This window comes from Rhineura floridana, chromosome 1 (genome assembly GCF_030035675.1).
Source record: "Rhineura floridana isolate rRhiFlo1 chromosome 1, rRhiFlo1.hap2, whole genome shotgun sequence".
Lineage (NCBI taxonomy): Eukaryota > Metazoa > Chordata > Lepidosauria > Squamata > Rhineuridae > Rhineura > Rhineura floridana.
Genome location: NC_084480.1, coordinates 19,852,816 through 19,870,165, shown reverse-complemented (window position 1 = coordinate 19,870,165; position 17,350 = coordinate 19,852,816). Strand labels below are relative to the sequence as shown.

At 40.4% G+C, this 17,350-nt stretch overlaps 1 protein-coding gene across 16 annotated transcripts in view; it reads left to right on the top strand.

Moving 5' to 3' along the window:
- The window catches only part of TCF4 (transcription factor 4), a 522,418-nt gene that overhangs the window by 84,608 nt on the left and 420,460 nt on the right, over positions 1-17,350 (top strand). The window contains exon 3 of one of the 16 annotated variants that reach the window (XM_061614959.1): positions 5,242-5,306. The exons of the other annotated variants lie outside the window; for them this stretch is intronic. Within the exon in view, the coding sequence (XP_061470943.1) occupies positions 5,242-5,306 (65 nt within the window). The remainder of the gene's footprint in view (positions 1-5,241; positions 5,307-17,350) is intronic. 16 annotated transcript variants of the gene reach the window in all.

The following is a 17,350-nucleotide window of genomic DNA, read 5'->3' as shown; positions in this document are numbered from 1 at the left end:
GCACCAGGCAGGCAAAACACCTTGCGGTCTACACGCCCATCACACACCCCACTGTCTATGTTCCTAATGATCGAATCACCCACTACAAGGATCCCTCCACCCCCTGGAGATATATCCTTGGCACGAGAGGATAGCTGCTCATCCCCCAAGGAATGGGTCCCTTCTAAGGGATCGTTTCCCTCTTCCTCAACTGGATGCTCTCCTTCCCCAAGACCATTGTTCTCCATGATAGCAGGAGAGCTATCATCGCTGGAGTGGGACACAGCTATAACGTCCCTGAAGGCCTCCTCCACACACCTCTCTGCCTCTCTCAGCTTTTCCAGGTCTGCCACCTTGGCCTCAAGGAAATGAAGTCGTTCCCGGAGAGCCAGGAGCTCATTGCACCGAGAGCACACCCACGACTTCTGTCCAACAGGCAGATACATGCTGCAGGCGGTGCAAAACACTGGAAAGCCCCCACACGCCTGCTGGCTTCTTACCTGCATAGTTTTGTTTAAGGTTTATTACGTCAATAGGTTGGAGACTGTGGTTTAGTTGAGGTCAGGGAACAGACGGGCAGAGTGGGGGGCCCTGGCCTCCTCGCCCTGCTGCCGAACTCGCTCTGCTGCTTAACTCGCCTTGACGCTTTGTCAGCTGGGGCCTTGACGCTTCGTCAGCTGGGGCTCCTTCTAGCTCGTGGAGCATCGCCCAGACAATAATAGCCCCCAGACAATTCTGAAGAGCTCCGCTGGGCGGCATGTTGATGATTTGATAGTGGCAGCAAAATATTGTTTTTTTGCTGCCCTCAATGCCCCTAAATACAGCTTACCTTAGGCACTTACCAGTGTATAATTGCATCCACCAGGAGTTCGCCTCCATCTGCACTCAAGCCGTCTCCTATATTGTTTCATCGCTCTCAGCTCTGGGGTATACCATGGAGCCGTACAAGCTCTACACAGGAGGGGGCGCTCAGGAGCAATCATGTCAACTGCCCGGGTCATTTCTGCATTCCACAGTTCAAGCAGGGTTTTGACAGGAGCGCCAGCCCTATCAGCTGGAAAACTCCCCAGAGCCCTTTGGAAACCATCCGGATCCATTAGTCTCTGGGAGCTTAATAGGTCCCCACCCTTGCAGAGGGGAAAAGCCTCTGTAAGTCTAAACTTCAGCAAGCAGTGATCTGTCCATGACAGAGGGACTGATGTAAGGCATTCAGATCACTAACTCCATGTCCAGATGCAAAAACCAAATCTAGAGTATGCCCTGCTACATGTGTTGGGCCAATGGCATATTGGGACAATCCCATGGTTTTCATGGAGACAATGAAATCCTGAGTTGCCCCAGATAAGGTGGCCTCGGCATGGATGTTGACATCCCCCAGAACCAACAGTCTGTGGGATCTCAACAGTACACCCGAGACCACCTCTGTCAGCTCAGCTAGGGAGTCTGTTGGGCAGCGGGGTGGGCGGTACACCAACAGAATCCCCAGTCTGTCCCGCTGACCCAACATAAGGTGCAAACACTCCAGACCAGTAGTCACATGGACAGGGTGCTTGCAGAGGAAGAAGGAGCTCCTATAGATCACAGCAACCCCCCGGACCCTCAGGTCTACCCTGATGCTGGACCAGGTACCCTGGTGGACATAGCTGGGAGAGACTGACTCCCCCCTGCTCACCCACCCAGGTCTCGGTTATACATGCCAGATCGGCTGCCTCATCCACAATTAAATCGTGAATGGAGTGCTTATGGATCCATCTTTGTCTCTAGAGGCCCAGGTGATCTCAGTGGCTAGGAATGCCTTTTACCAGCTTCGGCTGATAAGATAGCTGCAGCCTTTTCTGGACTAAGATAGCCTGACCGCTGTTGTCCATGCACTGGTAACCTCCAGTCTGGATTACTGTAATGCGCTCTATGTGGGACTGCCCTTGAGGTTGGTCTGGAAGCTGCAGCTGGTGCAAAATGCAGTGATGAGACTGTTCACTGGGGCAAGGTATCACCAACATGTCACCCCACTGCTGAAAAAATTGCACTGGTTACCGATTAGCTCCCAGGCTAAGTTCAAGGTTGTGGCCCTATACAGCTCGGGACCAGGATACCTGAAAGATCACCTTATTCCTTATATACCCAGTCGATCACTGTGCTCTGCAGATACCATCTTATCAGGAGGTCCTTTCTGCACAACATAGGCAGCAGATCTTTTGTGTAGTGGCACCTACCCTTTAGAATTCTCTCTTCTTAAATATTAGCCAGACACTGTCTCTGTTATCTTTTTGGCACCTATTCAAGACCTTCCTCTTTCAACAAGCCTTGTAAGTAAAGACCTTATCCCAGTCTGCGTCTGTGTTGGAATTGCTTTTAAGATGTTTTAAAACCTTTTTTAAAAATACATTTTTAAAGCTTTTTTTAAAAAGAAAATGTTTTGTTTTAATATGTTTTTAAGGATGTTTTGTTGTAATATATTTTAAAGTCTTTTTAAAATGATATTTTAGACTGTTTTTAGTGCTTTAGTTTGCCGCCCTGGGCTCCTACTGGGAGGAAGGGCAGGATATAAATCCAATCAATAAATAAAATAAAATAAAATTTCATCTGTAGCTTTTATTCCTCAAACGTTTCTGCTAGAGCAGTCACCATTTCAGGCTAGATGCTCCTTATGGAGTTCAAATGTTGCTTCAGTGGCAGTCATCCTCAGACTGAGCCTTAAATAGGAGCTGCAGCTCTATTTCAGTAGTTGGCTGTCTTCCATGAGAGGAGCCTCTTCATTTAAAAGGAGGAAGGCAATGGTAAAACCACCTCTGAATACTGCTTACCATGAAAACCCTATTCATAGGGTCGCCACATGTCGGGATCGACTTGAAGGCAGTCCATTTAGATTTACATTTAAGCGGCTTTAGCAGATAGAGCAGTAGAGTCTACGGTTTCACTTAGCCTAGGTAGCCAATGTGGTACCCACTAGATATTGTTGGCTAATAGTAGGGGATGATGAGAATTGTAGTCCAACAACATCTGGAGGACATGATGTTGGCTACACCTGAACTAGGGCTTCTGAGCTGGAGTCCTCAGCATCAGAAGAGGCTATGAAATATCCTTGATTGACAGGTGCTGGTAGAAGAGGTTCATCTTGTGCAGATACTTCTGTGTTAGCATGTGTATCTGGGGCTGGCACTGAGAGCAGTTCCTTCTGCCACCCAAATTTATAATCTCATCCCCTGAAGAAGGAGAGTCCAACCCCAGGGCAATGCCTGAACAGGCAAAATGTAGAATTTTCATAGTTAGAGGACTTACAAAATGTAATTACGTTTGTGGTTTATTCCTTTTGTTTCAGAGCCTTTAGGCAGACTGTCTGTCTTCTCAGATTCGGCACGTGTAGAATTTTGTGTAAAATCTGGCATAAAATCACAAGAGCCAAATACACTGCGTCCTACGAGACCTGCATACATATTTGATGCTTATTTCTCCAAACTTGGCAGAAAACATCCTTTTGTCTTCCACGTGAATATGGCCTCTTTCCAAGAGAAAGCTATACGGATAATAAATAAGGTTGTATAGCAAAAGGCCACAGCAACCTTACCAGTAGTCACTCAGCAACCATATCTTTTGTTTCCTCAGATTTTCTTTGTTCTTCACTGCGTGTAATACAGTGCAAGAGTGCACAAGGACCACGTCAGTTACCTTTAAGAATTGTGCTTTTGTTGTAGCCTTTGAGATTTAGAAGGAGTTTGATTTCATTGCCATTGAATAATTTTTAGAAGGTAATCATGACATGGTCTAAGAATCTGAAATGTTGCCCTTCTGGACCCTCATTCTGGCAGATATTTAAAACCAATTTTTGTCTTTTGACTTAAAAGTTGTTGCAAAAGAAAAAGTGAGGTCAGAATGTTTGCGGAGGAGAGTTTATGTCTGTGGATTAAACTCCCTGTTAATTTCAGGTTCCAAGCTGTAAACCAGTCAGTCTGGAATACTTGGATTTAAGATGATTTGCTATTACCTCCATCAGTTGGACTAAATTAGTTTAAATGTACATACATAAGCGTAATGGTTTGTGGACTGGCCTGCCAGAGTACCCCAAAATGTCAACCTCAGCATTATTCAAAGTCCATCTGTTCGCTTTTGCTTGAATAAGTAATGTAAAGGCAGATAAGGTTCTTTTATGTTCAAACACTTTGGGGGAGCCATTTACACTGCAAGGTGATATATAAAACTTTAAATAAACAAATACAGATGAGCTTTGTGATATAATTCTTTTTATAGGACTTGGAAGTTTCTGGCCCAGATTTATTATAAATCCTACGGTTTACAGATTTTTTGGGGGGGTACTTGCTGGACATTAGCAATGGTGCAACGGTGGTTCTTAGACTGTCTTCCATTAAAAAGTCTCTCACATACCGCAGAGAAAATTTAAGACTTCTCCCCATATGATTTGCTGCAGTGACCTAGTAATTTCATAGGCAATACACACTGTTGTGGACGTTCATTGACCACATCATCCCAGCAACCCAGGATGGCAGAAGTCATTAGATAATTCTCTGACTGCTATTGATTCACCATGTTCCTACAAATGTTAAGCAAACCAAGTTAATTATTTTCATGTGTTACTATATTTATATGTCACCTTTTCTCTCAAAAGGAGTCCAGGGCAGCCATTATAAGTTATCCAAAGCATTATTGATATTTACTATGTAGCCTTCCGTTTACAAAAAAATTACTAGAATACACTTGTCATCTGTTTCTCAAACAAGGCAGTATGATACAGCAGGCCTGAACCTGGAGGCAAGGGAAAAGTCATGGACTCACATTGGGCAAGAGAGTTATTTGACAACCTCAATTCTCCATCATTATGCATGGGAAAAAAAACAAAAACATTAAAATGACCACAGCACATTTCATACAGAATTGCAAAGGCAGTCGAGCTACTAATGACAGCAGTGTGATTTGATATGATCTGAATCTTGGACAAAGCTGTGATAACACAGATATTAAATAGATGCTATAGTTTAGCCTAAAATGATGGATTTATGGTAGAAATTACTTTAAGTTCTGTAGCCTCTGTTGCCCAGTATACTAACTGTTAAACCCATCTAAACTTGAGAACATACAGGCTGTCATTTCTATCCTATCAATTCTGAAATTCTTTTGATAGCTTACTTTTACAAATGGCCACCAACAAATGTGTGAGAGGAACAAGCATGTTATGAGAGTGCCTTTTCATAACTTCTCCATGAACTTAAGGATACTGCAGTTTCAGCTCTTGAATATTTTTCCTAATAGCTGTTGGTCCTTCTATCCAGCTGAGAGGATTTTATACTCCACTTGCAAACTCTATCTGAATATCTGTAAGTATGTCACATCTTCTCAAAGCAATGCTCTTCAAGTTAATTGTTCATTTAATAAAATAATCACATTGTATAATTAAGGTAGGTACAATCCAGACAAAACTTGAATAGTTTTAAGCCACATTTATTTCAGTGAGCACATGTCAAACCTTTGCCATTGAAAGCCATGGGCCTTAGAAGTGCTTAACTTTGACTAAATTGTGTTCATTGTGTGTTGGGGACAAACAACAATGGAAGGTTGTTCAAGCCCTGCTTGTGGGCTTCCAAGAAGCATCAGACTGGTTATAGTAGGAAGCAAGATGCTGGGATAGGTGAAGTCTGGGTCTCATTCAGTAACATAAAAATGTGTTTTATCTTTAGCCCAGCATATCTGTAAAATTCAGAGCCATCTGAAATAGAAAATCATTATTATTGTTATCTACAGGTGGGAACTTGAGGCTCAGTGATTTACATATCCATAGCAGAGTTAGGATTTGAACCCACAGTGGCACATTTACATTGGGAGTGAGTTCCAATGAAATAAATATCTACGAACACAATCAGACATGGCTTCCCCTCCTGCCTTGTCATGGGACAATTTCTATCATAATTGCTGTGACAGATATCTGTGAAAATGCTTTGAGGGAGTATTGCTGATGAGAGAACATCATGCCAACAATCTTAAGTTTTTATTCCTGGGATCACTGCCATGTAGTTCCATTGCTGGCACCATTTCACAATGTTTTTGCATATGAATTTATCCTGGGAATCATGGCAGGAATGGTCCCAACATGGGGGAGGAACTCATGAATGGACCCAACATTCTCTTCAGTGGACTGAAGTGGCTTTCTCTATGACAAAAATATTTGTAACTCTGTGCTGTCTCATGCCATTCATAATCTTTTACTTTTTACTTTTTAATATTTAAACATCTATAGTGACAAAATAACTTTATAATGTAATAAGATTAATATCTGTGAATCCTGAGCAGTGATGTGGAGCAGAATTTTCCAGTGCTTTATTTTTCTGCAGAAAATACTGTTTCGTAAGTTCATTAGTAACAATAGGTGCTAACTGCAAATACAATATTAGACAAACTTAGCAGTTTCAAAGTTTTTTAGCCTTGTTTTTTAAATATAAGTAAAATAAAGATGCTAAATTAATTCACTCTATAGGGCATAAGAAATTTTTCTGATGCAAACTAAAAAAAATCCTATGTAAATTGCCCTGGGCAAATTACCCTATCAAACTACCCTGATTTGCATAGGATAAATTTCCAGAAGAGATCCAATTCAAAATTTTCTGGAATACCCACATTTCTGTTGTTGAATCAAAATGTTAATTTATTTAGTGGAGCATGAGGTCTTTGGTTTAAGCAGACTATTTGGAATTGTTTAACATAACTCTTTTGAACATTGAGATATTGGAATAAAATTCAATACACATGCTCAGGACACAATTCTACTTTTCAGGTTTGAATAACCAGCTTGACTCCCACGCCTACTTCAAAATTAGGGAGAAACAGCAAAATATATTAGAATGCAGTATCTCCATTGAATATTATGATACTGAAATGAAAGTTAGTGTGTGTGTTACAATAGGGTCACTAGGATTCCCACTCATAACCCAGGAGGGACAAGGAAGAAATATGACAGGTGAAAATCAGGAATTCAGATGAGCCGATAATTAAACACATGGGCCCCATGGAGACCCTTTGGCAGAACTGGGGAAATGAGTGGGTTACAGATGTTTGAAAAGGGGCTGAGGTAACCCTGGGGAAAATGCTTCCAGAAGCTTAGGGCCATTTTGTGCCCCAAGAGCCTGTTAGTGTTTCTGTCAAGGAAAGCCCACAAACTCTCCCCTCTACAACTGACAGGGAGTTTTTTCAGAGACTTGAAAGCAAAAGTAAGTTTATCAGATCAAAGCAATAGCACTTTCGCCAAGACGGCTGCCTGGAAAAGAGATGCTATTAATTAGTCAGTTTTCTTTCTGCTCCTAGAATAAGCTCTCTCCTTATAGCAGAGGTGAAAAGGTGCTTGAATTAACTTGTAGTAGTCAGACTTCACCTCTAATTGATAAAAAAAAGTCCTGCAATGCTGGTGATTCTCCATTGTGACAATAGTCTTTGCCGCCTCCACTGTGCCCAGTTGTATCCTGAGATAAACCCAGTGTGTTCCTGTAATCCTCATTTATGCCTTAGAGTGTGATGCTGCATTCCTGTACTGAATTCATGAATAAGAAAATTCATGCAGAAAAATCCAGTTTCCTGCGTCTTGTGTGTGCTTCTTGGTTGGGAGCCAGAATAAGAATAAGGACAACCAGTTTGCTCAAACCTGTGGAGAAGCAACAGATCTACCTCTTGATAGTCTGTCAACGACTGCAGAACACTGCCCCATGTATTTATTTGTTTATTATTTGATTTATATCCCACCCTTCCTCCCAGCAGGAGCCCAGGGCAGCAAGCAGACACGCTAAAAACACTTTAAAACATCATAAACAGTTTTACTACACCCTCACAGGGAAGAATCCTTTGGTTTGACTCAAACCAGGCTGGCAACTGACTCCTCCTGGACAGGAAGGAGTATAAGATGGCTTCCTGTCTCAGTGGGTGTTTTGCTTAAGTGACAAGGTCTGCCGACTCTACTGTTTCTTGGTCTTTGGGCCTGCCTTCACGTTTCTGCTATACAACATAAGAAGAGCCTTCTGGTTCAGGTCAAAGGCCTATCTAGTCCAGCATCCTGTTCTCACAGTGGCCAACTGGATGCCCATGGGAAGCCCACGAGCAGGACCTGATGACATCAGCACTCTCCCTATCTGTGATTCCCAGCAACTGGCATTCAGAGGAATGCTGCCTCTGAACTTAGAGGCAGAACATAGCCATCATGGATAGTAGCTGCTGATAGCCTTATCCTCCACGAAGAAAAAGATGGCATTGCATCAGCATTGTTTGTGAATAACTTGTGGCATCTTGATGGGAAATACCTGAATCCTTGGAAAATATAGGCCCCTGAAGAGTCTTTCCTGTTGTGTGTCTGTAACATCATTCTGTGTTTCAAGTCTAAATCTCAGCTGAACCCTTTCACCCCCTTTTAAGGGGGTCTGGGATGATACAGCCTACCTCAACATACTTTAACTTGGATTCCTGCATTGACCAGGAGGTTGGGCTTGATTGCCTTATAGGCCTGTTTCAATTCTACTATTCTGTGAGTCTCTATACCTGTCTTGTAGACTGAGTTGTCAGTATGACTGTAAGTGTACATGTTCAGTATATTCATTAAGGCAAATGGGGCACTATCCTACCAACCTCATTCTGCCATTAGCCAGTCCTCACTTGTCCTGCTTTCTTACTTGCATCCAGTCTAGGGGAGCGCCCTGCTTGTCGGCTCTTTAGTCTCAGTATTGCCATTGTAGAACTTGGGGGGGGAATAGAATTGCTTGATTCTCCCTGTCATTGGCTCTGGTTCAACCTACTGATGGTTTCTCTGCGTTCTGCCCACCAGTCCAAATGGGTACCAGCCATGTTTTGAGCATTAGTACATTGGAATGGACTTTGTTATGTACTTTTACAACATAATTATCTTGTTTGAAGTTTGAATACTTACTGAACCTTATTGGTTCATGGGGGGGGTGGAGCAAACATGCCAATCAAATGGTGATATCTGGAGCAAGGGCTCTATTTTATAAATTGGTGAAATAAAATAATAAAACTCCAAAAAGAGTTAGTACTTTAAAAAAACCCAATTTCCTGAGATTGTTGTTAATTAGGGAACAAGTAATTATCTTTGCAGAGATCTTCACTCGCATGTAATGTTTGCCACCATAAAATCTGTTCCCCTGTGTATGTAGAATTATTTTTCAGTAGTTCAGATGGTGCTGCTCTTGGCGAAGAAGGAAGCCCATTCATTGTTACTCTCCAGTCTGAGCACTCTTTCATTCCAGCCCATTTGAGTTTCCTGGCCTCTCCTTAGTTGGACTGCAAGACACAATTTTGCAGTTCTGTTCCTGACATGATATATAATTTAATAATGCAAATTAAATATTGAAATATTACTGATTTTTTTTAAAAAAACCTAATATTACGTTAAACCATTCCTGAGGATATCAGACCATATAAAAACACAGATAGTTACTAGCATGGATAGAGGAGAAGTTTTGTTCACTCTGAGGTTAAAGACAGCACCCCTCATTTACACTTCTCGTGCCAGTGCTTGGAATGGAAGGTATATCTGGAGTTTAGTCCAAAGATCTACAAACCTTTTCTTGATGTTTTTGAGTTACTTAACATGTTGTGGTCAGAGTGAAGGTGACCTCTCTAGAATCTTTTTTTCTTTACTTAAAAAGAAAAAAAATATCTGAAAGCTGCTTGGAGTCAGTAGAAAGTGCCATATATGGTAAAATTGCTTTAATAAACACTGCAGGAAGCAGCTGTACATTGATATGCTGTCACTTCCTGAGCAATTGGGATAGGAATAACAGATCTGCCCCCCATGCACTGATGGTGGCAACCATCCCCCTCCTTGTCCCATGCACTGTCCCTGATAGTCACATACTGTGTATAGGACTGCAGTCTTAATAATTCTTTCTTGTTTTTTTTTTTTAAAGGAATGTCAGGTTCATTTTCCAGTGTCAGCAATTTTTCTCTTACTTTGATTATTTTGAAATTCAGAAGGTTCCTGGTGTTGAAACTGGGAGCTGCTTTGAGGCATATCTTTGCTCCTGTTAAAAGGAAAAGTGGTTACAGTAATTGCATTTCTTTGAAAGAACACTATTAATTTTTATTTTTACATGATTTTTGTTCCACAGACAAAATATCTCCCTGCGCATGGAAAACCAGTGCCATCTCATATAATGTCCCCATATCCAATGAACCTGTGGCGGGGGAGCAGGATTGTCCCCGGTGGTCCCATCTCTACCTCTTACTATTCTGTCACCTCACCTCAAACTTCCAAACATTCAACATAAAATAAGAACAGGCCCTGTCCCTGTATTGGAGCTCTGATTGCAATTATAAACCTTAAGTAATGAGAGTTCCTGACTGTGAGTACAGGCTGTACATGTTCAGTACCTGCTTTCACCTTATGTTGAATGTGTACATGCCAGAAGTGGAGCCAACAAATGCAGACCTGTTCTCCCCTTCTTCCCTTTTCTGGCCATGAGAACATTATGTGAGAAGAAGGCTTAGATGTCAAGGATAAGGTTTCTGTGGCAACTATTCATGTATCTTCAGGAAATTAGTTTCTGGGCTCAATTCAAAGCGCTAGGTTTGACTATTGAAGCACTTTATGGCTCAGAACCCCAATACCTAAAAGGTAGCCTCTTCCCAGACACTGCAATTGTCATCTGAGGCCCTTCTCTTTGTTCCACCACCACAAGTAGTACAGAGGCTGGTGACCAGAGAACAGGTCTCTGTAATAGCTTACCATCTTAGGAATGCTTTCCTTATGGAGGCATACGTGGCATCAACTTTACTATAATTCTGGCGCCAGGTAAACATGTTTTTATTCTGGGCATATGGGCAACTTTAATTAAATTGTTATTACAGTTACTCAATTTGGGCTTTAGTGTGTGCTTTTTATAACTGTTACTGCACTGATATTGTGCATTATTTTCAATATGCTTTGATCATGCTATATATTGTACATTTCTTTTAGACTCTTTTTTAGTGTAAAGCAATATACAAATCAAATAAACTAAACTGAGTTATTTTATGGGGAGGATTCACTTGTGTGTCCCACCTATACTCGGAAGTAGTGTAGGCAAAATATAGGTTTACCAGCGTCAGTAACCTTGGCTTCGGTCTTTTATCTTACTTTGTTACGTTGATATTTAATCACAGATGTGTTGAAACATTTGTGAATACATGAAATCTTGAGAAATGAAAACTCCAAACTGATCTGTGAATAAAACTCATTCACTTTTTGCCCACTTTCCCCAATTTGGGTATACTCCAGATGTTTTGGACTACAACTCCTATCATCCATAATTACTAGGCATTACAGAAGGAGCTGGTGGAAGATGTAGTCCAGAACATCTGGAGGGCACCAGATTGGAGAGGGCTGCTCTACACATTTAGGCCCTGGTATGGTTGTGTTCACAAGGGCACATGCTTTACCTTTACATCAGTTAATTCACAAAAACTGCTAATTCCAGGTTCTCAAACAACAAATAGTAATGTGGATTAGTGTCATTCCATATACTTTGAGCAGAGTAAATGGGTAACTTACTCCCAGTTTATGAATATACTTTGGGGGGCATTTTTTCATCTGTTCCTCTAATCCTAGGTAGAACAACTGTGAGTTAAATGTTGCATTTATAGAGGGTTTTTTTTAGGAATTAACATAAAAAGCTACTTTAGTCATCCAAGTATTTTTTACCCAATAAGCAATTACAATTGAGAAGCCCAAATAGTGGCTACAAATAATGTGATTTGTTGCAGTTAGGATAAATGTCTACAATCAAGAGATGCTATATGTTTTGGAATTTTGTTGACTTGGCAGATGCCTCTTTGGTTTCATCTCTCTCTCTTTCCAACTCTCCATTTTTATGCTTTTAAACCTCCATATTTTCTTTAATATCTCAAAAAATAACAAACCTCTTTAAATACAGTGAGGTTTGTATCCATTGAAGTTTCCCTGTTAATGCAAGGACTTCTACCTGCACAATGGGATTTCCTCTCCCTCTCTTCTCGTTGCTCATCCTTCTCCCCAGTTCCCGCAGTCCTCCAAAGCAGATTGGGGTGGGTGGGAAGAGGAAACCCTGTTATGCAGGCCGAAGTCCTTGTGCTAATGGAATGACTTTGTTGGACACAATAATTATCTAAATATTATTTATTAATGGTGTGATGAGAGGTCTATGAAATAAGCTTATTACACATCAGTTATACTGCATACTAGACAAAAAATAAGGAAAAGGGGGGTCGTTTACAATATCTGTATTACAATATTAGAATACAGTATTACAAAAAGACTTATGTAGGTGCATACCTCACTTTGCTTACCGGTGAGTTTGCAGAAGTCTTGGGGTTCCTCAGACATCTATGGAGATTTCTTGCTTAGAAGATCAGTAATACCGGACAAGCTCCCTGAAAAATAGTGTGACTGATATCCCCCATTATCCATCCTAATTTTTAGTGTTCAGTTGCAGGAGACAGTTGGTGCACACTTACCTCAAGTGGAGCAGTGGCAAAACCTCAAGGGTCTGGATGTGCTGTACAAACTGAGCCCACTCTAGAACAGAATCCTGTGTAACAGATGTTCATTAATGGATGCACAGGGGGTTCCTTGCCGGGACATAAGATTGAGAACTACTGCTCATATTTTGTTTTGTTTTAATAATAGGTTTCCCTCCACCAAAATTGGATAGTTAATATGGTCCTATTGATTCCCAGTTATGGCTTTTGCTGATGTCTTAAGTTAAATGTGCTTTACGTTTATGCTAAATTGAGATAAAGGCATGGGAAGGTGGTACAGCTTGCAAGCATAGTAACTCCATATGCCTGCATGTTGTTCATTCAGCATTTTCAACTGACAAATGGGTAGGAAAAATAGCTACAAAAAAAGGTAGAGAGAGAGAGAGAGAAGAATTGGCTTGCTCAGGCATCAACAGGATATTATTAGTCCCAAAGACTGATGACAGTTTGAGAGCCTGATGCGTAAAGGAAGGAAGTTTACAAACATCGCACAGAGAGCCATGTTGAGCAGTTGAAGGAAATGAGGCACATCCTGCTGCTATTGTGCTTTAAGCAGCGGGACTCCCAAGGGACCACACCAGCCCGTCTTGAGACCTCAGTCTGGCAATGAGTTATTTGACTCATATTTTATTTTGGTTGTCTTTGTTACGAGTTGCTTATTGTTCCAATTGAATTGTAGCCTATAAACAAACTGCTTGGGTTCCCCCCATACCATGGCAATTGATTGATGGATTGTTGACAAATACATGGAGGGAAGTACCTACTGTTCAAGAAGTTGCTTTTCCAAATCAAATAATGCCAAGATGACAAATATCAGATTGCTTGTTCTAGAGCAGTTTTATAGAAGGCTAAAGCAAACCTGCTCAGAATAGGATACCTGAACACTAGGAACATGTGAGTGTGAAGTGAGGAAGGACATTGAATAGGTCAATGGACAATGGCCACGGTGTAACAGAGACTGAAGTCAGGGGACCTAGGACTATATTGTTGGATGGACAAACTGAACCTCAAGGTATGTGGTGGATTTCCATCCTTTCCACAGAAGAAGAGAGGGGAGGGGTAGGTTGGAATTCTAAACAGGACTGCCAGTTCCAATCTTGGAAAAATTGGTCCTTATTAGAGATGTAAAATTTCTAGAAATTTTGAAGCCATGAAAAAAACAGTGTTTTTTCCAGTTTGTTTCAAAAAAAAACCGGAAACTTTCAGAAAAATGGAAAAAATGCAATATTAGCACTTTACAGATTGAAAGTCTCTTTGTTACCTCAGGAACATAAAATGTAATTATGTACAAGTTGGTTTGGTATAAAATATCACACTTGGTATATTAAAAGTACATTTTATTCAAACAATTTTTACAAATTGAATTTACTTTTTAAAATGTTTACTTTTTTTTGTAACAAATGGATCTACAAGATCCTGAACTGTAAAGAACCTCTTTCGTTTTGCCAGTTTATGAGGAGCAGGCAAAAAACAATTTAAAAAAAAACCCAGAAGAAACCATCAACATTAATAACAAAGAAAAATTATTTATTTCTCTACTAGTCCTCCACAGTGTCCAGCAGACATAAAGCATCCATTCCTATAAAAAGAACTGAGAAAAAAAAGGGGGGGCGAGATTCAATGAAACACTTTATTCATCATGCTAAAATAAAACATCCTATAATCCATTATTTCTTCATTTTTTCCAATTTTTCAGAAAAAACAGCTTCAGAAAAAAACGGGGAAAAACCTTCATATCTCTAGTTCTTATTTGATCAATGGAGCTATGGCGGATTCTTTTCAAATAAAGGGCATTTGGCAACTCAGGGTTAAATCCTTGCAGAGATTTTAACACCTGTAATCTTAAAGACAAAAACATATACATTTCCTTGATTTATTTCATTTTGGTTTGTTTTACAAATCTATGTATTTAAGAAGATAGTAGCAAGAATTTCAAGTCTTCTTCCACAAAGAGTATCATATTGTAACATTTTCCTTAGTGTTCCACAGTGTTTTAAGAGTCGCTCTAATAATCCTCTTTAAAAAAAAGTATGCAGAACAGGAAAGTAGTTGCTAAAAGGACTAAAACACGCTCTATCCTGTGCATGGTTATTCAGCTCCACTGAACACAATGTGTGTTACTCATAGGATTGCACCCTTCATTTTTTTCTTTATAGCTACACATTTAGCTTTGGACACTGGCTGAGGTTAACAATAACATAGATTGCTTTGTTTCAAAATATTCCTCCTAAAAACCCAACAGTGTACTTGAGCTGAAATGTATTTGGACACATGCAGTGTGCTTCCTGTTCTTTGTGTGGTGCTCACAATTCTTCTAAGACATGTTTATGGTCAGGCTTAACCTTTTAGGTATTTTGACATCTTAGGTTAAAACCTAGGCTATACCTTTAGATGGGTCTTTGGTACTCTTAGGCTCAGATGATACATATTTTTTTTCATCTATCAAAAGACTTTACCATTGTGAAATTGGCATAGTGCAATGTTGTGCTCAGTTTTCAAAGAAACAATTCCACAGTTTTGCACAGCTGCTGAGTCTTAAAACCCTAATTTACCTACCTATGTACTTGGGCTGAGCATCACTCGTCTGGTCCTGTAACTTGCTAGGGACACATGTTCCCATTGCTGCCAAGCCTACATCTCTTCCTCTCCTTCTATGTGCACACCTTCCCAACGTACCACTCAGCGAGTCCTTCTGTGTTGAGTATGACAAGCTGCTGCTTCGTGACTCACTAAAATCTCTGATATTGGTCTATTTGCCCCCCTTTTTTGCCTGTGGCATTATGTAGCTGCAAAGACATGTTGTCTGTTGACTGGTGTTTCCATATAACAGTTTTCCTGTTGTTCACACTCTGATTTTCCTGAGCAGCAGGAATTCATGTATTAACAGGATCCTAAGAAGGGAAAATCCTTTCCATCTGCAGTTGCAGCAAAATGCTTCTTCCCAACAGTGCTTCTCTAGGTCGTTGCCTGCAATTGCTTTTTGGCAAGATTAGAGTTGTTTATAGGCCTGAACAAGGTCTGTGCCTCAACAGCATGTAGAGTACAAGCTCAGTGAATAGGCAGAGCACAAGTTCAAATATTGGGGAGGGACTAGAACATAAATCATGTTTATAAGTTAATACATTGTACAATAAAATATGCACTTTAATTGTACATATTTGTTTCTAAGGATTGGCAGCTTAACATTCTAAAAATAAGGTACCCTGTGCAAATAATGGCTTTAATCACACATAACACCAATCCATGCATGAAATTATGAGAATGAGATGCGTTTGAACTCTTTCTCTTCCCTTCATGTGGGTTTGCTTGATTAGTTACTTCCTGGCTTTCAGCAAACCGTAGTGTCTTGTTCCATATGAACTTCCTAACTATGATTTGCGTTCGCTATCCAAGCCAAGATTGCAAGCCATCATTTGAAGCTGTTTTTTTAATTAGAGTTTTCAATTCTAGTTTGAATGGCAACTGAAAACCATAGTTTTCTGGTTTGGATGTAATAACAAACTATAAAACAACTATTTAAATAAGGGTATAGTGTGGTGTAGGGTTTAAGGTGTTGGACTACGATCTGGGAGACCACGGTTCAAATCCCCACACAGCCATGAAACTCACTGGGTGACCTTGGGCCAGTCACTGTCTCTCAGCCTCATGAAAACCTTATTCATAGGGTCGCCATAAGTCGGAAGCGACTTGAAGGCAGTATGTTTACATTTTTATATGAGGGCAGGCTGGAGATTGTGGGCACAAGGTGTATTTTAATTGGGCCAATACAAGATCTTGAAATAAGTAGCAAAATGTGACAGCTGTTAAGCTTTAGATTACAAGATATATACAATACTGTTTTATTTTTCCTTTTCCATTTTATATAACAGATGGCTGTTTGGCTGCTTCCTCTTTCTTTAGAGTAATGTAAACTAGGAGTAGATTCCTTAAGACCATAACATCATGTATCATGTCATTTCTTACTTATGAGCCTTACTGGTTGCTTTAAAACACTTGTCTGTTTTGATGGGAAGAACAGGGACACACCATGATGAATTTCTTCCGTATCAAGTTGTAGCTACTAGAGAGGACTTTTCTCTCTATGCAGTGAATCAGAACTAGTGGACATTGATTTTGAGATACAACTCTCCTCTCCCCACCTCAGCCCCTGGGGAACATACACATAAAACCTCATGAGTTAATGTGGAGACCAGCTGGCTAGCATCTCATTATTCTTAGTACAGTTTACCTTCATACCCTTTCTTGTCTCAATGAGAGCAATCCAACGCTAGACAGACAGCCATACAACGTGGACTAGCCACAAGCAGTATCCAAGATGGAAGCAACCTCAAGACCTAGGTCTGAGACTCTTGTGAATGTTGCTGAGCTTTTCTATTGTATGACATGTATCATGGTCCCTAGCTGTTCTGCGTGGGACTTGTTGGAAAGAGAAAAAATAGACTAGGAAACTTTTAGAAATTCACAATAGTGAACTCTTGAACTTCAGGATGCACACTCTTTGTCCCTGCACACACATGCAGAGCAAATCCTTGTCTCAGTGAAAACTGTGACTAAGTAGAACCATAGAGCTATCTCCATAACATTTAAATTTCATATAACCTAACTGAACAAGAATGAAGAAAAGCAGACTCACTGTTTTAAAAAATGAAAGTGTGTCAGATTTGTGGAATATATATACTATATAGACATTTCAGGATCCCTAGATTATATTCCTTACTACAGTGAAGTCCATAATGCTGGGAAAAACAGAAGGGAGTAGAAAAAGAGGAAGGCCAAACAAGAGATGGATTGATTTCATAAAGGAAGCCACAGACCTGAACTTACAGGATCTGAGCAGGGTGGTTCATGACAGATGCTCTTGGAGGTCGCTGATTCA